The 21,275-nt window shown below is 51.6% G+C and overlaps 3 protein-coding genes across 4 annotated transcripts in view; 1 reads left to right on the top strand and 2 right to left on the bottom strand.

Annotated features, from left to right (window-relative positions):
• Window positions 1-18,680, bottom strand: part of SLC6A16 (solute carrier family 6 member 16) — a 48,876-nt gene extending 30,196 nt beyond the window's left edge. Inside the window, exon 1 of the mRNA XM_064381056.1 lies at window positions 18,372-18,680. Within this exon, the coding sequence (XP_064237126.1) occupies window positions 18,372-18,438 (67 nt within the window). The 5' untranslated portion in view covers window positions 18,439-18,680. The remainder of the gene's footprint in view (window positions 1-18,371) is intronic.
• CD37 (CD37 molecule) lies at window positions 14,842-20,372 on the top strand. Of its 2 annotated transcripts, XM_012460677.3 has the most exons (8): window positions 14,842-15,058; window positions 15,164-15,236; window positions 16,663-16,787; window positions 16,901-16,975; window positions 17,760-17,864; window positions 18,484-18,720; window positions 19,062-19,145; window positions 20,008-20,372. In XM_012460677.3, exons 1-8 carry the CDS (start codon window positions 14,990-14,992, stop codon window positions 20,083-20,085), a joined length of 846 nt encoding a protein of 281 aa, XP_012316100.2. In that variant the 5' UTR covers window positions 14,842-14,989; the 3' UTR covers window positions 20,086-20,372. The 2 variants fall into 2 exon arrangements, with proteins under 2 accessions (XP_012316100.2, XP_012316109.1); XM_012460686.3 differs by lacking the exon at window positions 14,842-15,058 and having other exon boundaries at window positions 15,164-15,232.
• TEAD2 (TEA domain transcription factor 2) overlaps window positions 20,153-21,275 on the bottom strand; it is a 41,134-nt gene continuing 40,011 nt past the window's right edge. The window contains exon 14 of the mRNA XM_064381055.1: window positions 20,153-21,207. Coding sequence (XP_064237125.1) covers window positions 21,094-21,207 — 114 coding nt within the window. The 3' untranslated portion in view covers window positions 20,153-21,093. The remainder of the gene's footprint in view (window positions 21,208-21,275) is intronic.

Raw genomic sequence — 21,275 nt, 5'->3', positions numbered from 1 at the left:
TATGAACTCTTAAGATTAACCAACCAGGGGTCTTTTCCAACCCAGAGGCCACAATGAGGAGAAATTCCTGTGAGTAAAGCCAAATTGAGCAATACAAGGACAAGAATGAAGAAGAATAGGCCAGACATGGTGGCTCATGCCTATAATCCTAGTAATTTGGGACACCAAAGCAGGAGGATCACTTGAGGCCAGTTCAAGATAAGCCTTGACAATGCAGCATAAACCCATATCTATAAAAAAAATTAAAATTAGCCAGCATAGTGGCACATGCCTGTGGTCCTAGCTACTTGGGAGGCTAAGTGGGGAGGATCGCTTGAGCCCAGGAGTTCAAGGTTACAGTGAACTATGATCACACCACTGCACTCCAGCCTGGGTAACAGAGTGGGACCCTACCCCTAAAAAAATAAGATAAAATAGGCTGGGTGCAGTGGTTCATGGCTGTAATCCCAGCACTTTGGGAACCCAAGGCAGGAGGATCACTTGAGGTCAGGAGTTCAAAACCGGCCTGGCCAACATGGTGATACCCCATCTCACCAAAAAACACAAAACTTAGCCAGGCATGGTGGCACACATCTGTAGCCCCAGGTACTCAGAAGGCTGAGGTGAGATAATCACTTGAATCCAGGAGGCGGAGGTTGCAGTGAGCCAAGAATGCACCACTGCACTCCAGCTTGGGCAACAGAGTAAGATACTATCTCAAAAATAATAATAAAATAAAACTAATTAAAAGATACTTTTAAGAAAAAACAGAAATGAAGAGCACACAGGATCCAGATAAAAATGGGGAGAAGGCCAGGCGTGGTGGCTCACGCCTGTAAATCCCAGCACTTTGGGAGGCCAAAGTGGGCAGATCAGGAGGTTAGGAGTTCAAGACCAGCCTGACCAACATGGTAAAACCCCTTCTCTACTAAAAATACAAAAATTAGATAGGTGTGGTGGTGCACACCTTTAATCCCAGCTACTCAAGAGGCTGAGGCAGAAGAATCGCTTAAAACCAGGAGGCCAAGGTTGCAGTGAGCCAAGATCGAGCCACTGTACTCCAGCCTGGGCCATAGAGCGAGAGTCTGTCTCAAAGAAAATAATAGGCTGGGCACGGTAGTTCACGCCTGTAATCCCAGCCCTTTGGGAGGCTAAGTTGGGTGGATCACCTGAGGTCAGGAATTTGAGACCAGCCTGGCCAACATACTGAAACCCCATCTATACTAAAAATACAAAATATTAGTCAGGCCTGGTGGCAGGCCCCTGTAGTCCCAGCTACTCGGGAGGCTGAAGCAGGAGAATCACTTGAACCTGAGAGGCAGAGGTTGCAGCTGCTGCACTCCAGCCTGGGTGACAGAATGAGACTCCATCCCAAAATAAATAAATAATAAAGTCACCTTTCTTTTTTCACTTTCTACTTTTTTTTTTTTTTTTTTTTTTTTAATAAAGAAGGGGTTTCACCATGTTGGTTAGGCTGGTCTTGAACTCCCGACCTCAGGTGATCTGCCCGCCTTGGCCTCCAAAGTGCTTGGATTACAGGCGTGAGCCACCAGGCCCGGCCCCCTAAAGTCACCTTTCTTAAACACATTCTAGAATCGTTTTCCTTAAAAGCAAGCTTTATGGAAATGAGAGAACTGAGTTTTGGCCAACTGGCCACTTCCAACACCCATAAAGCCCCTTGAGCCCCAGGCGGACTCTTCTTTCCATATGGGTGCAACCCTCATGGTGCCCCCGCGACGTCATCCCAATCAGCTCCTCTCCCAGGCTCATGCCCTCTGGGAAGTGCTCAGGTTCCCCCAGAAACGCCCACTTCCCTCACATTACCTCCTTCTCTGGAAGTATAACCTCCAAAAAAGGAAAAGAGGGAGCTGGTGCCCGGTTTCTTCCAAAAGCAGAAAACCACTGCCCTACCAGACCAGTGATGGCGCTGGACCTGGGTTTCTGCCGTCCAGGCACTTAACACTGACGGCTTTCCCCAAAGGCAGGGACTGAGGGCCGAATCCTGCCGAGGAATTGGCTCAGACTCGGACTGGATGAGTGAGGACAGCCGAAGGCAGTTTCAGGAGGGACCCCTTCGATCCGTCAGGTCCACAGAGCCCAGGGCAACCAGGAGGCTCCCAGCCAGCGACCTGTCACCCATTAGCCAAGCCCAGCGAGCCCGGACCTCGAAAATGGCGCCCCGCCCCACATCCCAGATCTGAGTACGTTTCAGGGCTCCCTGGGCCAAGTGACCCTCACCCTAGCTTCGAGGCTTCCTCCAGGTTCTTCAGTCTGGTCAGTCGGACAAAAATGAGGAGAAAGAAGCCTCAGCAGAGAAACCAAGCCACTGCCTAAGGCCCCTTCAGGCCTCAACGGTTCCGCTGCCTGCGCGCGACCTTTCCCGCCGATTCTCTGCGCATGCCCCGCCGCGCCCCTAGCGTTCTCCCTCCTGCTGTAGCAAACGCTTTCGCCACTCCCTCCCTAACTCCCTGCTCTCGCCCCACCCACGCACATGCGCACATCCTCTGACTGACTGCGCACACGCTGCTCCCTTCCCTAATGCACCCCACCCCACCCCTGACACCCACTATACCATGCTTCAGGCGGGGTCTCTGGCGCATACGCTTTGTTTCCACTGCCATTTAAGAGGAAGTGGGGATGAGGTGGGAAGCTTGATCTTCTCATTCATTCCTTTTAGCCTTCAAACCTTTTTTTTTTTTTTAAAGATGGGGTTTCACCATATTGGTCAGGCTGGTATCGAACTCCTGACCTCAGGTGATCCACCCACCTTAGCCTCCCAAAGTGCTGGGATTACAGGCGTGAGCCACCGCACCCGGCCTAAGCCTTTTTTTTTTTTTTTTTTTTTTGAGATGGAGTTTTGCTCTTGTTGCCCAGGCTGGAGTGCAATGGTGCAATCTCGGCTCACTGCAACCTCCGCCTCCCGGGTTCGAGCAATTCTGCCTCAGCCTCCCGAGTAGCTGGGATTACAGGCATGCGCCACCATGCCCGGCTAATTTTGTATTTTTGGTAGAGACAGGGTTTCTCCATGTTGGTCAGGCTGGTCTCGAACTCCCGACCTCAGGTGATCCTCCTTCGTTGGCCTCCCAAAGTGTTGGGATTACAGGCATGAGCCACGTCGCCTGGCCTGTCTTCGAACCTTTCACACTAAGATCGCCTGCCAGAAACGAAACCTTAAATATGTGTCCAACAAGGCAGACAGGGACATTGCCTTAAGAGAGCTCAGAAGCCTACTAGGGTTTCAAACAAGAATAAAAAACTCAAAGATTGACGTAGGTCATCCATTCTCATATTTTTTGGTCTCTTAAGAATTATTAAGGACTCCAATAATTTATATGTTACATTTATATGGATTGTATGTTTATGTGAGTTATATCTATCAATATTAAATTTCTAAAATAGTCGTTTAAAATTCATTATGTGTCAAAATAACATTTTTATTTAAAATAACTATAATTTCTACACCAAAAGAAATTTTAGGGAGAAGAATGGCATCGTTTTACATTTTTGCAAATATCTTTAATGCCCGGCTTCATGTATGACAGCTGGATTCTCATATCTGCTTCTGCATTAAGTGTGTCAAAATAGATCGTGTCTTGTAGCTTCTGGCAAACATCACAGTATGCAAAAAGGAAATGACAGTGAAAGGCAAATAACATCCTAGTAGTATTACGAAAATAATGTTCACCTCACAGACCCCCAGAAGTGTTTCAAGAGCCCCCAGAAGTCCCTGGGGCACACTTGAAGAATCATAGGCTTAAATTGTTATGACTGAACAAAGAGATGAAGAGGAAATTGTGAGGGGTGCTTTAAGAATTCATCACAATCTTTGGGAATCATTCGATCCTTCAACACGTATTTACTGAGCGTCTACTAAATGCTAGGAATTGGGAATACTGTAGAGAACAAAATAGACCCCATTCCTGCCCTCAGTTTGCTTCACACAGCAGGAAAACAGATATATGATGACTCACAAATAATTACGTGATTATAAATTGTATTAAGGCTGGGCGAGGTGGCTCATGCCTGTAATCCCAGCACTTTGGGAGGCTGAGGCGGGCGAATCACAAGGTCAAGAGATCAAGACCATCCTGGCCAACATGGTGAAACCCAATCTCTGCTAAAAATACAAAAATTAGCTGGGCATGGTGGCGTGCGCCTGTAGTCCCAGCTACTCAGGAGGAGGAGGCAGAAGAATCGCTTGAACCCAGGAGGCGGAAGTTGCAGTAAGCTGAGATAGCGCCACTGCACTCCAGCCTGGCAACATAGCAAGACTCTGTCTCAAAAAAAAAAGTTAAAATTTATGAACTTTATGAAATGTATAAATTGAAATTGATAAACTGAACTTCACCAAAATTAAGAATTTTTGTTCATCTCAAAAATAAATAAATAAATGATGTATTTAGTGCTATGACAGGCTGGGCATGGTGGCTCAAGTCTGTAATCCCAGCACTTTGGGAAGCCAAGGTGGGCAGATCACATGAGGCCAGGAGTTCAAGATCAGCAGCCTGGCCAACATGGTGAAACACCATCTCTACTAAAAATACAAAAATTGGCCAGGCGTGGTAGCACACACCTGTAATCCCAGCTACTCGGGTGGCTTAGGCACAAGAAGCACTTAAAACCAGGAGGCAGAGGTTGCAATGAGCCAAGATCATGCTATTGCACTGCAGGCTGGGTGACAGAGTGAGACCCTGCCTCAGAAACAAATAAATAAAAGTGCTATGACAGAAAAGGGCCATAGACCTAATTCCTTTTTATTTATTTATTTATTTTAAGACTGAGTCTCGCTCTCTCACCCAGGCTGCAGTGCAGTGGGGCAATCTCAGCTCACTGCAACCTCTGCCTCCCGGGTTCAAGCAATTCTCCCTGCCTCAGCCTCCTGAGTAGCTGAGATTGCAGGTGGCTGCCATTACACCTGGCTAATTTTTATATTTTCAGTAGAGACAGAGTTTTGCTATGTTGGCCAGGCTGGTCTCGAACTCCTGATCTCAGGTGATCTGCCCGCCACAGCCTCCCAAAGTGCTGGGATTACAGGCATGAGCCACTGTGCCCCGCCCAAAGACATAGTTTAGAAGGAAGAGTTCTCAGGAAATAACACTGGAGCTGAGGCTTGAAGGATGATTTACTAGCTGAAAAACGTTTGTGAACATCTCAAGTCCCCAGTCTGTGAAAATGCCTTGAGGCAGGGCAAACTGTGAGTTCAAGGCACCAGGGAAAGTCTCAGTCAGTCAATAAATATTTATTGAGCCGGGCACGGTGGCTCAAGCCTGTAATCCCAGCACTTAGGGAGGCCGAGGCGGGTGGATCACAAGGTCAAGAGATCGAGACCATCCTGGTCAACATGGTGAAACCCCGTCTCTACTAATACAAAAAAATTAGCTGGGCATGGTGGCGCGTGCCTGTAATCCCAGCTACTCAGGAGGCTGAGGCAGGAGAATTGCCTGAACCCAGGAGGCGGAGGTTGCGGTGAGCCGAGATCGCGCCATTGCACTCCAGCCTGGGTAACAAGAGCGAAACTCCGCCTCAAAAAAAAATAATAATAAATAAAAAATAAAATAAATAAATAAATATTTATTGAATGATGTGCCCCACACCGTCCTAGAACCCAAGGATAAAATTATGAAAAAGATTTTACATTCCAGTTGCACAAAGAAAGTAAATACCTAAATAGAAAGAATTCCAGAGAGTGAGAGTGCGGACAGGGAGTTCCTTTAGACAAGGTAGTCAAGAGGGACTCTTGGGGAAAGTGGTATTTCCACAGAGACCTGAAGGAGATGAGGAAGGGAGCTATGTGAACGTGCCACGGGAAGAACGTGCCAGGCAAAGAAAATGGCAACAGCGAAGGCCTTGAGGCAAAAATACACTTCAGAGGTTCTGGAAACTGCAAGAAGTCTGATATGAATGGATCCCAGTGATTGAGGAAAAGGTAGCAACAGATCAGAGCAGTGGCAGGGGTCAGACCGACAGGTCTCCATATGCAAGCCTGGAGCCTGAAAGTCTGAAGTCCTGCCTGCCCCGGCTGACGTCTCCCAACCCCTGCCTCTGTTCCTCATTGTCCCTGATTGCCCAGTGGAGCTTCCCTGGACGAGCCCCTCACCCAACCCTGCCATCTTAACTGTTCTTATGATAATGTAAATACCTCTCACCTAACCCTGCCATCTTAACTGTTCTTATGATAATGTAAATACCTCTCACCTAACCCTGCCATTGTAACTGAACTTGTGGTCATGTATATCCTTGCCCCTACCCCCAACCACTGTAACCGATCTTACTCTGCAACACCCCCACCCCCAAAAAAACTACCCCAACCTTTAAAGCCAATTCCCACCTTACCCTCTTCGCCTGTCCTTTCTTGGATTCGGCCCGCTTGCACCCAAGCGAGAAATAAAACAGCCTTGCTGCTCGCACAAAGCCTGTTTGGAAGATCTCTTTATTAAATCCATTTAGTATTTGGTACTATTGGATGCGAATAACACAGACTATCATTTGGAGGCCCTTATAGGTCATGGTTGGAATTTCCTTTTTTTTTTTTCTGGGTGAGATGAAAGCTATTTGAGGGTTCTGAGTCAAGGAGCGACTTTCATTTTAACAGCAGGATCCCCCTGGCTTCTGGGCAGAGAATAGGATGTATGGGTGTATTCCTCTGTTTTCACACTGCTATAAAGAACTGCCCGAGACTGGGTAATTTACAAAGGAAAGAGGTTTAATTGACTCACAGTTCAGCATGGCTGGGGAGGCCTCCAGAAACTTACAATCATGGCAGAAGGCAAAGGGGAAGAAAAGCAACTTCTTTAAAAGGTGGCAGGAAGAAGTGCTGAGCAACGGGGGAAGAGCCCCTTGTAAAAGCATAAGATTGGCCAGGTGCGATGGCTCATGCCTGTAATGCCAGCACTTTGGGAGGCCGAGGCGGGCGGATCACGAGGTCAGCAGATCAAGACGATCCTGGCTAATAACGGTGTGAAACCCGTCTCTACTAAAAATGCAAAAAGTTGGCCAGGCATGGTGGCACACGCCTGTAGTCCCAGCTACTCGGGAGGCTGATACAGGAGAATCGCTTGAACCCAGGATGCGGAGGTTGCAGTGAGCTGAGATCGCACCACAGCACTCCAGCCTGGGCAACAGAGGGAGACTCCATCTCCAAAAAAAACAAAAACAAAACAAAACAAAATCAGATCTAGTGAAAACTCATTCACCATCACAAGAACATCCTGGGGGAACCACCCCCATGATTCAGTTACCTCCACCTAGTCTATCCTTTGACACATAGGGATTATGGAGATTACAATTCAAAATGAGATTTTGGGTTTGGACACAACCAAACCATATCAATGGGCTAAGGGTGGAAGCAGAGAGCCCAATGAGGAGGAAATCTCTAGTCCAGGCAAGAGATAGTGGTGGTTAGATCTGGGTAATAGTAATGGAGATGGTGAAATGTGGTCAAATTCTGGATTTCAAGAGTAGAACGGACATGATTTGCAGATGAACTGTGTGGTGGTTTTAAAATACGTCTGCAAACTCTTTGACCACTTTGAAAGATAAAGTCTAATTCCCCAATCTTTGAGTGCAGGCTCTCCTTAGCCACTGGCTTCCACTGAACAGAAGTAATCGTGGGTAACTACCGGGCATGGTGGCTTGCGCTTGTGATCCCAGCACTTTGGGAGGCTGAGGCCAGCAGATCACCTAAGGTCGGGAGTTCAAGACCAGCCTGACCAACATGGAGAAACCCCATCTCTACTAAAAATATAAAACTAGCCAGGCATGGTGGCACATCCCTGTAATACCAGCTACTCGGGAGGCTGAGGCAGGAGAATTGCCTGAACCCAGGAGGCGGAGGTTGCGGTGAGCCGAGATCACGCCACTGCACTCCAGCCTGAGCAACAAGAGCAAGATTCTGTCTCGAAAAAAATAAATAAGGCCGGGCGCAGTGGTTCACGCCTATAATCCCAGTACTTTGGGAGGCTGAGGCGGGTGGATCACGAGTCAAGAGATCGAGACTATCCTGGTCAACAAGGTGAAACCCTGTCTCTACTAAAAATACAAAAATTAGCTGGGCATGGTGGTGCTCGCCTGTAGTCCCAGCTACTCAGGAGGCTGAGGCAGGAGAATTGCCTGAACCCAGGAGGCGGAGGTTGCGGTGAGCCGAGATCATGCCATTGCACTCCAGCCTGGGTAACAACAGCGAAACTCCATCTCAAAAAAAAAGAAAAAAGAAAAGAAAAAAAAAAGGCTGGGCGCGGTGGCTCAAGCTTGTAATCCCAGCACTTTGGGAGGCCGAGGTGGGTGGATCACGAAGTCAAGAGATCGAGACCATCCTGGTCAACATGGTGAAACCCCGTCCCTACTAAAAATACAAAAATTAGCTGGGCATGGTGGCGCGTGCCTGTAGTCCCAGCTACTCAGGAGGCTGAGGCAGGAGAATTGCCTGAACCCAGGAGGCGGAGGTTGCGGTGAGCCGAGATCGCGCCATTGCACTCCAGCCTGGGTAACAAGAGCGAAACTCCGTCTCAAAAAAAAAAAAAAGGAAAAGAAATAAATAAAAATAAAAAATATAAATGGTGGGGAACTTCGTGACTAGGCCATAAAAGGCATTGCTGCTTCTTACTTGCTCATTCTCTTCAGTCCATTTCTCTAAAGGAAACCAGCCACCATACGGTGAGGACACTCAAGCCATCCGTTGAGAGATCCATGTGAGGAAGAACTGAAACGTCCTGCCAGCAACCAGCACCAGGTGAGTGAACCAGAGTGAAGTGGATCCTCCAGCCGCAGTTAAACCTCCAGATCACTACAGCCTAGCCAACATCCTGACTGCAACCTCATCCAACACCAGAAGCAGGAATCATCCAACCAAGCTGCTCCCTGATTCTTGACCCACAAAAACGACAGTAGATAAGAAATGTTTATTGTCTTAAACTGCTATGTTCGGGGTAATTTGTTGCAGAGCATTAGAAAACTAATGGTGATTAGGTTTGGGTGTGAGAGTGTAAGGCCGGTGCCTCCTTGGGAGCCGAATGGACATGCCCTTCTCTCTCCGTGCCTAAAAATTACGTCATCATTCTAAGCACATTGCTCAGCATTTGCCCTCTCCACACAGGCTCCCCTTGCCCATTTCCGCATTCCAATCTCAGCCCTGCACCCGCCAGAAATTCTGAAAAGGCCCGCCAAGAACCTGCCCTATGGTAGCTCCCCCGTACATCCTCGGCCAGCCCCTCGTCCGTGCTCACTCCCTTCATACCCAATGGAAATGCCCCCGCTTTGTTCACCTCACCCGTCCCCAGTCTTTTAATACCCAATAGAACTACCTTGTCTTTGTTTCCCCCATAGTCAATCAGCCACTTCTACTCCCTATAAAACCCCACACCCCAAGAAGAGAAGTGTGACTTCTCCGGCCCCTCCTGTCAGACTGTAGAACCTCGCCCAGGAGCTGACTAAATTTCTTTATTCCAATAACTGGCCTCAGTTGCCTCATTTAAATCTCAGTTGCTTCATTCAAACCTTACAGAGAGAAAGAGGAATCAAGAATGACTCATCCTGGAGCACTGGCTCACACCTGTAATCCCAGCACTTTGGGAGGGCGAGGCGGGAGGATTGCATGAGGCCAAGAGTTTGATACTAGCCTGGGCAACACAGCAAGGCCTTGTCTCCAAAAAGAAAAGAAAATTGTTTTTTATTACCCACGTGTGGTGGTGCACATCAGTTGTCCCAGCTACTCAGGAGGCTGAGTGGGAGGATCACTTGAGCCCAGGAGATTGAGGTTGCAGTGAGTCATGATCATGCCACTGCACTCCAGGCTGCGTGACAGAGCAAGATCTCATAAAAAATATATAAATAAATAAAAAATTTTAAAAAGGCCAGGTGAGGTGGTTCACGCCTGTAATCCCAGCACTTTGGGAGGCTGAGGCAGGTGTGGCTCACAGGGTCAGGAGTTTGAGACCATCCCAGCCAACATGGTGAAACCCCATCTCTACTAAAATTACAAAAATTAGCCAGGTGTGGTGGCATGCACCTGTAGTCCCAGCTACTCGGGAGGCTGAGGCAGGAGAATCACGAACACAGAAGGCAGAGGTTGCGGTGAGCTGAGATTGCGCCACCACACTCCAGCCTGGTGACACAGAGCGAGACTGTCTCAAAAAAAAAAAAAAAAAAAAAACCCTCCAAAACTTTGAGCCTGAAGAATTGGAAGATGGAGTGACAATTTGCTGAAAAGGAAAGTATTGGAGTGAGCAGAAGGTAGGAGGGAATCAGTAGTTTCGTTTTGAGCACGTTAAGTTTGAGATGTCAATTACACAGCCAAAGGGAGAGGTTGAGTCGGCAAATGGATCTCCCTGAGTCTGCAGTTCCAGGTTAGAGTTTGAGGCTAGGCATATAAACTGATGAGTCAACAGTATTGTAGATTGCAAGGAACACTATGGGACTGCATAATATCATCTCGTGAGTGAGTGCACCTAGAAAGGGCTGGGACTCCCCAGATTTTATAAGCTATAAAAAGGAAGATCCACTGGAGATTGAGAAGAATCAGCCAGTGAAGAAGGAAGAAAGAAAAGCAAAAGGGAATTTGCCAATAAAAGAGGTGGGTATCCAGTAAATTAAATGGTTAGAAATGCTGTTCTCAAATGTTAATTCACATCAGAGTCACCAGAGAGGCTTGTTAAAACACAGATTGCCAGGTCGGGTGCAGTGGCTTACACCTGTAATCCCAGGACTTCAGGAGGCCAAGGCTGGCAGATCACCTGAGGTCAGGAGTTCAAGACCAGCCTGGCCAACATGACGAAACCCCACCTCTACTAAAAATACAAAAATTAGCTGGGCATGATGGCGGGTGCCTGTAAATCCTGGCTACTCATGAGGTTGAGGTGGGAGAATCGTTTGTTTGAACCCAGGAGGTAAAGGTTGCAGTGAGCCAAGATTGCACCACTGCACTCCATCCTGGGCAACAGAGACTGTCTCAACAACAACAAAAGAAACAGAAGCTGAGGGACGACCTGGGTGGTGACTCAGTGTTCAGATACAGAACTGTGTGGCTCAGGTCAGGGTTTCAAAGGGACCCCTCTGGGGCTTTGTGGGGGATAGACTGGAAGGGAGAGACTAGAGGTCAGGGAGACCCTAGAGTCAGGTTCCAGGTAGGAGAGCAGGAGCCCTGAGCCTGACGGAGTCCTGAGGACAGAGAAGAGGGGTGCAGGGGAGACTCAGGAGGCAGGAGGGACCTGGCTTAGAAACCAATGAGCTGTTGTGGAAGAGGGGACTAGAGGGGGCTTTGACCCAGTTGTGGGGGGGAAACCCCACAAGTGCCATGGCAAGGGTCTGAAGCCTCAGCCTGCTCCCATATAAATATTGATTTAGAAAAGAATTAGAAATATAAGCACATAGTTATTCCTTTATATAATCATATATAATCTTATAGTTACTTATCATAAAGATATATACTCAATATAACCTTTAATTTTACTAATGACTATTGGGTAATGAAGCATGGAACTGAGGTGACATCGTGAACAAAGTGACCCTAAGGCAAGATGCTCTAAACCCTCTGTCACGCCCACATAAGGGCTGCTGGAGGGCGCCTCGGCTGTGCGGCAGCCCCAGCGCTGGGAAAGCGCCCGCTGTTTAACCAGCTAGGGAAGGAGACGTCCAAAATGGCTCAGACGTCTCCTTCCTGGGGAAGTTAGGAGAAAACTCCACTCCCCCAAGCTCTTGTGGCAAGGCCTGATGGCTGTCAGGGAGACCCGCAGACATCCGGGGGCTTAACTGTCTCTATGTGATGCTGTGCTTCGGCGGCCATGTTCCATGTCTGCTGTCACGCTCTGCTTCTGCACCTGGTCTCTTTTTCTTAGAAGATAAGAATTAATAATAGTAACATAATCTTAATGTCCTTGATATATCTGACAAATATGCAAAAAGTGCTGACACATTAGGTTTCCTCCTCGTCTCAGCTTCTTGCAAGTCCTGGGCCCCCTATCTTCAAGACACGTGATTTACCTGACCTACCACTGACCACCATTACCTCACCCTACCTTCCCTGCTCCCTGCTTTGTACTCAGTAAAAGAGCGTCCGGGCACTCGGGGTCACTACTGGACTTCGTGCTCTGGTTGGCAGTGGACCCCCGGGCCCAAACTCTCTTTTCTCTTTCTTGGTGACTTGTGTCTTTTATTTCCACAGTTTCTCATCTCCACACCAGCAGAGAGGGGCTCGCAGGACCCTGCAGGGCTGGACCCTACACCCAGTAACTGGAGAGATGGTAGGGCTGCCTCAGATGAGGAAACCAGGTAAGAGAATTTGAGGGGGATCCTGAGCTCTCTGTGGGAGGTGGTAAGGGCGAGGGTCCCTCCAGGGGACAGTTGGCTGGAGGTCAGGAGACATTTAGAAAAAGTAAATAAGCCGGGTGTGATGGCTCACGCCTGTAATCCCAGCACTTTGGGAAGCCGAGGCAGGTGGATCACGAGGTCAGGAGATTGAGAGCATCCTGGCTAACACAGTGAAACCATATCTGCACTAAAAATACAAAAAATTAGCCAGGTGTGATGGCACGTGCCTATAGTTCCAGCTACTGGGGAGGCTGAGGCAGGAGAATCGCTTGAACCTGAGAGGTGGAGGTTGCAGTGAGCCGAGATCATGTCAGCACACTCCAGCCTGGGCAACAGAGGGAGACTCCGTCTCAAAAAAAGAAAAGAAAAAAGAAAAGAAGTGAAAAGAAAAAGAAAAGGTAGTCCAGGGCTGGGCACCGTGGCTCACATCTGTAATCCCAGCACTTTGGGAGGCTGAGGTGGGTGGGTCGCTTGAGGTCAGCAGTTCAAGATCAGCCTGGCCAACATAGTGAAACTCCATCTCTACTAAAAATACAAAAATTAGTTGGATGTAGTCTCACATGCCTGTAGTCCCAGCTTTTTGGGAGGCTGAGGTTGCAGTGAGCCGAGATTGCACCACTGCACTCAGCCGGGAGACAGCACAAGACTCCAGCTCAGAAAAATCAAAAAAGAAAAAGTAGATGAGATCTCTTAGAAGACAGAGGCAGCTGAGTCCCCAAGGAGGCAGATTTCCTAGAGTCTGGGTGGATGAATGGGTAGTGGGAAAACCCCCAAAGTTGGAAATCTGTGAGGGATTTGGGATTTGACAAGAGTGGGGAGCCCGTGGGAATGCCAGGGGCAGCTGCAGAGGCTGCTGGCTGTGCACCCGCAACCAGGCACTGCAAACCCAGGTCTGTCAGGGTCCCAGGCTCAGCACCTGCTCCTCTGGGGCCTCTGCCCCTTTGGGCCCCACTGCAGAAGCAGGAAGTACTGCCTGATGCTCAGCTTCCGCTGGGGGTGCTGGCACGGCCCAGTGCCCTCCCCACTCCCAGGGACCTTCCCACCTCAAGCCTATAGCACTTTCACTTCCCCAGGTACCCAGCCCCTGCCCCCAGCACGTGGGTGCTCCCTGGCCTAGAACAGGCTGCAGACTCTGAGAGGCGCAAAGAGAAGTGGGGAAGGGGAGACAGAGAAAGGAAGACAGGCCAGGCGCAGTGGCTCACACTCATAATCCCAGCACCCTAGGAGGCCAAGGCAGGAGGATCGCTTGAGCCCAGAAATTTGAGACCGGGCTGGACAATACAGTGAGATTCCCTTCTCTACCAAAAACAAAATGAGCCAGGCATGGTGGTAGGCAGCTGTAGTCCCAGCTACTGGGGAGGCTGAGATGCAAGGATCACTTGAGCCTGGGAAGGTTGGGGCTGCAGTGAGCTATGATCTTACCACTGGACTCCAGCCTGGGCAACCCTGCCTCAAAAACAGAAAGAGAAAGAGATGAAGAGAGAAAGGAGAAAGGGACCCAAAAAAGGGGCCAGAAACACAGAGGGAGGCCAGGCACAGTGGCTCAGCCTGTAATCCCAGCACTTTGGGAGACCAAGGCAGGAGGATTGCTTGAGTCCAGGAGTTCCAGACCAGCCTGGGCAACCTAGTGAGACCTTGTCTCTATTTTTTTTAATTAAATATAAAAAATGAAATAAACACACTCCATGGCAAAACTCCATTTCTACAAAAAAACAAACAAACAAAAACAAACAAACAAACAAACATAAAGGCCGGGCACGGTGGTTCACACCTGTAATCCAAGCACTTTGGAGGCCAAGGTGGGCGGATCACCTGAGGTCGGGAGTTCAAGACCAGCCTGACCAACATGGTGAAACCCCATCTTTAAAAAAAAAAAGAAAGAAAAGAAAAGAAAAAGAAAAAGAAAAAAGCATAAAAATTAGCCAGACATGGTAATGTGCACCTGTAATCTCAGCTACTCGGAGGCTGAGGTGGGAGCATCGCTTGAGCCCAGGCTACCATGAGCTGTTTGCCCAACTGTACTCCAGCCTGGGTGAAAGTGAGACCCTGTCTCAACAACAAACAAATATATAAATAAAGTAAAGAAACACAGAGAGAGGGAGGATAGAGACCCTGGGGGCAGGAGGAGGAGAGAGACCCAGAGGAGGGAGAGACTGCTGAGAGAAGGGGACAGAGACGGGGAGTGGCAGGAGGGTGGGGACAAAGACCCAGAGAGGAGGAACAAGAGACCCAGGGCAGGGAGGGGAGGCAGAGCTGCACGCAGAGATGGCAGAGTAGCAGGCCATGAGGTCAGAGTGTCTGTGAGGTCGGCTGCAGTCCAGGGTCAGCCCTGGGGTCCTCATGCCCAGAGGTGGGTACCAGTAAATCAGGGATCCCTTTAGACACCCCCCACCCCTGGCTGAGCCATGGAGACCTGGGAGGGACTGCCCCATGAGTCCTTGGTGCCCACAAACGCCAAGCCCCCTCAGGTACAAGGGCGTGTGTCCCAGTGGGGCAGGTGAGGGAGACAGGGACAGAGACAGAGAAGAGAGCCACCTCGCATGAAGCGGAGAGGGTGGAGCCCCACCCTGGAACTTCCTCTTTCAGGGTTCTTCCTTTCTCTCAGCTCTCCCTCTCTCTTTCTCTCTCAGCCTCTGTCTTTCTGCCCATCTCCCCCACTGTCAACACCTCTTCTGTGTGGTGAGCAGACCGCTCACCCCTCTAGGTGAAGATGTCGGCCCAGGAAAGCTGCCTCAGCCTCATCAAGTACTTCCTCTTCGTTTTCAACCTCTTCTTCTTCGTGAGTTGCCTCATGGCTACCCAGCCCGGGCCCAGCCACTGCCGATAACCCGGCCCTCACCTCCCTGTCGTGGCCGACCCCCATAGCCGCATCTCCTCTCCCCAGGTGCTGGGCAGCCTGATCTTCTGCTTCGGCATCTGGATCCTCATCGACAAGACCAGCTTCGTGTCCTTTGTGGGTGAGGGGGGCTGGGGCAGGCGGGAGGGCCTCCCCCAACCTGAGCAACTTCCTGGGGCGTCCCTGGTCTCAGGGAGATACATGGTGCCAGACTCTGCAGGCAGGCCACAGGCTCCCATCCACTGCTCACTGTGCTTCACCTCCCGAAGCCTGCGTCTTCCTCTGGCAAATGGGGTTGTGCATACAAACTGATGATCATGAGAGCCATTTCTCAAGCACTTCCTATCTGTGGGACCTGGGTCGGGTAGCTGGTCAGATGCCCCCACAAACCTTCCCCTCTTGAGGTTCAGAGAGGGGAAGTCCCTTGCTGAATGTCACACAGTAAGGAAGCAAAAGAGCAGAAATAATGTTAATAACAATAATAGGAAAATAATAATGGAGTAACCGGGCCGGGCACGGTGGCTCACGCCTGTGATCCCAGCACTGTGGGAGGCTGAGGCAGGCAGATCATGAGGTCAGGAGATCGAGACCATTCTGGCTAACACAGTGAAACCCCATCTCTACTAAAAATACAAAATATTAGCTAGGCATGGTGGCACGTGCCTATAGTCTCAGTTACTCAGGAGGCTGAGGCAGGAGAATCACTTGAACCTGGGAGGCGGAGGTTGCAGTGAGCAGAAATCGCACCACTGTACTCCAGCCTGAGTATCAGAGTGAGACTCCGTCTCAAAAATAAAATAAAACAAAATGATGGAGTAACCACCTAGATGCTAAACGATCATATTTAAGAAGTTTTTGCCCTGCGTTGAAGAGTGGGTTGAACACATGTTCCCATGTGTCTGTCAAAATGACCCTAGGGGCCAGGTGCAGTGGCTCATTTCTATAATTCCAGCACTTTGGGGGGCTGAGGTAAGTGGATCACTCGAGTTTGGGAGTTTGAGACCAGCCTGGCCAACATAGTGAAACCCTGTCTCTACTAAAACAGCTGGGCGTGGTGGTGAGTGCCTGTAATCCCAGCTACTCGGGATGCTGAGGCAGGAGAATCACTTGAACCTGGGAGGCAGAGGTTGCAGTGAGCCGAGATCGAGTCACTGCACTCCAGTCAAGGCGACAGAGTGAGACTTTGTCTCAAAAAAAAAAACCCTGGGAAATCGGATACCATTCTCTAGGTCTCAGGGAGGTGTAAGGAGCCAAGCCAATGTCACAGAACAAGGGATAGGGCTGAAACTACTGGGGATGAGGAGGAGCTGAAGGAGGAAGGAGAGGGTGAGAGGAAAAGAGAAAGATAGATCCAGAGATGGGAACAGAGGCCCAGAAATGAAGAGAAAGTTTCAGAAGGAGACAGGGACTCAGGGTGGGGCAGGGACAGTGTCCCAGAGAGAAGGGCACCAGAATACTGCTCCCCACTTGGGTGGCTGCCTAGGCAGGGGATGGGGCTGCCTGGAGCTGTGCCACCCGTCTCATCATCACCCCCTCGCCTCTTCTAGGCTTGGCCTTCGTGCCCCTGCAGATCTGGTCCAAAGTCCTGGCCATCTCGGGAATCTTCACCATGGGCCTCGCCCTCCTGGGTTGTGTGGGGGCCCTCAAGGAGCTCCGCTGCCTCCTGGGCCTGGTGAGTGCCCCATCCCTCTCCATCCCTAGGACCACCTCATCCCCACCCCCAAAAATTGCCTGGGCCGAGGCTGCGGGGAGTGGTCAGCCTGATCTCTCCCCTCTGTTCCCCAGTATTTCGGGATGCTGCTGCTCCTGTTTGCCACACAGATCACCCTGGGAATCCTCATCTCCACTCAGCGGGCCAAGGTGAGCTTCCTGCAGCCACTACCGCCCACCTCCAGTGGGGAGGAGGGGGAAGGGAGTGGTGGGAGGGGGTGGAGAGAGACGGAAACAAAGGCAGACAGTGGCTGACATAGATAAAGAGAAATAAAAGGCTGGGCCTGGTGCCTCACATTTGTAATCCAGCACTTTGGGAGGCCAAGGCAGGTGGATCATTTGAGTCCAGGAGTTTGAGACCAGCCTGGGCAACTTAGTGAGACCCCATCTACTAAAAAAAAAAATTATCGGAATGTGGTGGTGCACACCTGTGGTCACAGCTACTTGGGAGTTGAGGTGGGAGGATCGCTTGAGCCAGGGAGTTCAAGGCTGCAGTGAGCCATGCACACATCCTGGGTGACAGAGCAAGACCCTGTCTCAAAAAACAAATTAATAATAAATCATGAATGAGAGAGAGAGAGGCAGAGGACAGAGATACACAAATATAGAGCCTGACAGAGGGAGAGACAGTCAATGACAAGGCCAGAGAAAGACACACCGACTGGACCGAGGGAGAGAGGGATAAACAGCTCCAAAAGGAAACGCAGGAAAAAGAGAGAGAACAAGATAAATAGACGCCCTGAAAGAAGAGCCAGAGACTTAATGAACCGTAGAAATAGTGGGAGAAACAGACAGACCTGAAGTACATAGAGCTAGCCATTCAAGTGAGGATCTGAGGCCGACCCAGAGATGCACAGGGACTCCCTGGGGCTGGCACAGCCTGGGAGGGGCGGGGCGGGGCAGAGGGGGTCCAGCCTCACTGGTGGCCTCTCAGCTGGAGCGAAGCGTGCAGGACATCGTAGAGAAAACCATCCAAAACTACCGCGCCAACCCCGAGGAGACAGCAGCCGAGGAGAGCTGGGACTACGTGCAGTTCCAGGTGCGCCCCCCTCCTCCAGCTCCCTCCAGGACTCTAACCCGGCTCAGCCCTGTGCTACCCGGAGACTCCACCCCCACGTGGCCCCAGTCCCCAGCTCTAGGACCCTAAGGTACCCCAACCCCTCCTAGGCCCGACATCCCCCACTCCCCAGATGACATAACTGGCCCTGGCGTGGCTCACTTTCCCAGTACCAAGACCCTGGCGAGGCTTCGCCCTCTATCTCTAAAACTCCGTCCCCGCCCCCGCCCCGACGTGGGCCAGTACCTAGACCCGAGACCCGGCTTCCCACCTCGTAGACTCTTGGCTTCCACCGGGCCCCGCCCCCGATGGGACTCACATGCCTCTCACTCCCATTATCAGAAGCTCAATTGCACCGCCCACCCAATCTCTAGTCCACAGCGCGAAGCTGCAGCTCCTCCCCCAGCCCCAGGTCACCCTGTGATTCGTGTCTCTCCCAGCCCCGGCCCCATCGCGACTCCAGCTCACTGTCCCCTACCCCACACTCACCACTTAATCTCCTGCTTCCCGACCTGACCTCATACCCATCACCCTGTCCCCTGATCCCCAGCATCATATGTCTCCAGTCCCGAGGTCCCTCTGACCCGTATCCCTCTCGCAGCTGCGCTGCTGCGGCTGGCACTCCCCGCAGGACTGGTTCCGGGTCCACATCCTCAGAGGCAACGGGTCGGAGGCGCACCGCGTGCCCTGCTCCTGCTACAACTTGTCGGCGACCAACGACTCCACAATCCTGGATAATGTGATCTTGCCCCAGCTCAGCAGGCTCAGACCGCTGGCGCGGTCCAGACACAGCACAAACTTCTGCGCGGTCCCTGCAAACAGCCACATCTACCGCGAGGTGGGCAGGGGTTCGGAGCATCAACCGGTAGAATTGGGCCGGACCTGCGGGAGGAGAGGGCTGCCGGCGAGGGGCGGAGCCTCAGGAAGGGCGGAGCCACAAGGAAAGGTACCGTGGGAGGGGCGGGGCCTGTGCGAAGGGCGGGGCCTAAAGAAAAGGCTGGGCTGAATCTGGAATACAGACATATAGGGAGGGGCCAGGCTTGGAAGAGGTGAAGTGAAGGTGCACTAGTAAGGAGACCAAAGAGCCCTGATGCCTGAAGGCGGTGAGGGTTGGGCTGAATTGGGCCTAGGCTTAAACGTCTCAGAAAGAATCCCTTTAACCTTTCCCTACACCTCCAGGGCTGCGCGCAGAGCCTCCGGAAGTGGCTGCACAACAACCTGATTTCCATAGTGGGCATCTGCCTGGGCGTCGGCCTACTCGAGGTGATCTGGCCCCGCCCCCACTCGCAATCGGCCCTAAATCCCTAGATGGCTTCGCCCTTTATTTCGCGTCCTCCGGTTGCCTGGGAAAGATGCGCTGGGGGCGGAGCGCAGCCCACCTGGGCCCTCCAGCCGCCTCACCCAGCACGAGGGGTGGAGGAGGCCTAGCTTCAGGGAGCCGTGATTGGCCGTAGGTAGGGAAAACCTCCTGCTATTGGCTGCGATCTCCCACCCCTTTCCCCGCAGATGACTGTCATGGTGCTGAGCGTACAGCTACAGCGCAGGGCACTCCGCCGGAAACGCGAGCCGCACGTGCCGGGAGCCCGGGGTTCGAGCCCTGGGCCCAGCCTGATCGCTGACAGCGGCGGCGGCGGGCGCTGTGGCGTGCTCAGCAGCAGCGGGCGCAACGGCAGTCTGTGGAGTGGCTGGGGCATGGCAGGTGCCTGCCTCAACTGGGGCGACAAGGCCCCACAGGGCAAGCTGCCCTTGGCCCTGGGGCCCTGGTCGCTGTGGGTTCAATACGAGGACCAGCCTGATAACGGGATTGCGGGCGCAGAATTAAAGGCCGAGGCAGAATTAGAGGCAGAGGCAGAGGGGGAGACAGATGAGCCTCCAGAGTAAAGGACCCTGTACTTGCTTCTGACCTTACTCCTTCCAGCCTCTACCCCCAACCCCGCCTTCCCACCTATTGCAGCGGCGCTTCCCCAACCCCCACTTGTGGCAGCTGTTCCCGCCTCATCAGCCAGCCCTGCAGCAGTTCCCCTCGAGCCCGGCCCATTTATACCTAGTCTCTTCTTCAGCCCCATCCACCCCCGTCTCGCCAGCACCCCTTCCACTACTCTGACCCCATCTCCTTTCTCTATAGCTCGGGTTCATGACGCTCTCGATATTCCTGTGCAGAAACCTGGACCACGTCTACAACCGGCTCGCCCGATACCGCTAGGCCCGCCCTCCCCAAAGTCCTGCCCCACCCCTGTCACGTGCGCTGGGCCCGTCCCGCTGCCTGTAAATATTTGTTTAATCCCCAGTTGGCCTGCAGACTCCCCCGCACCCCGACCTTCACATTCCCCTGGGGACCCAGGTGGCTGCCTGACCACGCTGCTGTCACCTCTCCCATGGGACCTGGGGCTTTCATCCACCAGCTTCCTGCCCCCATCTGTCGGCCTACCACCTCCCACAAGATTATTTTTCGCCCAAACCTCGAATAAATCCCCTGCGTTTTTGGTAAAATAGCTTTATCCTCTGTCAGAACACAAACCAAACTTTGAGAGGAGAGGAAGGAAAGAGTAGCTGTGGCTCACTTAGGAGGAGGGGGGAATGAGATTAGAAAGCTTCACCCCACTGCTTGTGCAGCTGAGATAAAGTCAAGCCCCTAGCACCCACTTATAAATATCTCGTTATATTAAAAAAAATACTTTCAGGGCCCACCTGGCTCTGCTCCTGCAAGAAAGGGTTAATCTTCACTTTGTGATCTCACAGGTCATGGAGTGGGGGTGGGAGGGAGAGGCAGAAATTTCAGGGGGAGGGGTGGCTGGGAAAAAGTAAAGGGGACAAGCAAATGTGTAACTAGGGCCCTGTAAGACATGCAGAGGAGTGTAGGGGGGCCCTGCCAGGGGCTGAGAAGCCAGTGCTGTACCTGGGGGTTGTCTCACTCCTGTCCCCACAATCCCTGATACTCTGGAGTGATCTGTCCTATCAGACACCCACTGTGAGGTCCCAATATCGGGGTTTATCCTTTCCTCAGTCCCAGCCTGTCCAACTCTCCAAGTTTTGGGGGCCCCTCTAACGAATAGGGGCCCCTATTAAGGAAGGACCGCCCCAGTTGCTTAGGCCTCTGAGGTCAACCTCTTCACATGACAGCCCCCTCCCCAAATAAGAAGCATGAGGTGAGCTGGAGGACCTTCCCTGGGAGGAAGGTGTTCTGGGGGTGAGCCAGCTCTGGGGTCCCCCGTCAGTCCCTGACCAGGCGGTAAATGTGGTGCTGGGCCCCACGCTCACTGGTGGAGACCTCGAAGACATAGGCGGTGCACAGCAGCAGTTCCTGGGTGTCTCTGTTTGTCACCACCTGCCAGGGAGGCCAGGATAAGGGACTTAGGCTTAGAAGGGAGGGCAGGGACCACTGTGCCCTCCCCC

This window comes from Aotus nancymaae, unplaced genomic scaffold, assembly GCF_030222135.1.
Source record: "Aotus nancymaae isolate 86718 unplaced genomic scaffold, 86718_ANA_hifiasm-v0.15.2.pri h1tg000028l, whole genome shotgun sequence".
NCBI classification, from domain to species: Eukaryota; Metazoa; Chordata; class Mammalia; order Primates; family Aotidae; genus Aotus; species Aotus nancymaae.
This window is presented reverse-complemented; position numbering and strand designations above follow the sequence as displayed.

What these genes read in the sequence shown, in the direction of transcription:
- CD37 (XM_012460677.3), top strand. Translation starts at nt 14,990, where the DNA reads ATGTCGGCCCAGGAAAGCTGCCTCAGCCTCATCAAGTACTTCCTCTTC. An exon ending in CAGCTTCGTGTCCTTTGTGG is followed by an intron (nt 15,237 to 16,662) that starts GTGAGGGGGGCT and finishes CGCCTCTTCTAG; the next exon opens with GCTTGGCCTTCGTGCCCCTG. An exon ending in TGGGCGTCGGCCTACTCGAG is followed by an intron (nt 19,146 to 20,007) that starts GTGATCTGGCCC and finishes CTTTCTCTATAG; the next exon opens with CTCGGGTTCATGACGCTCTC.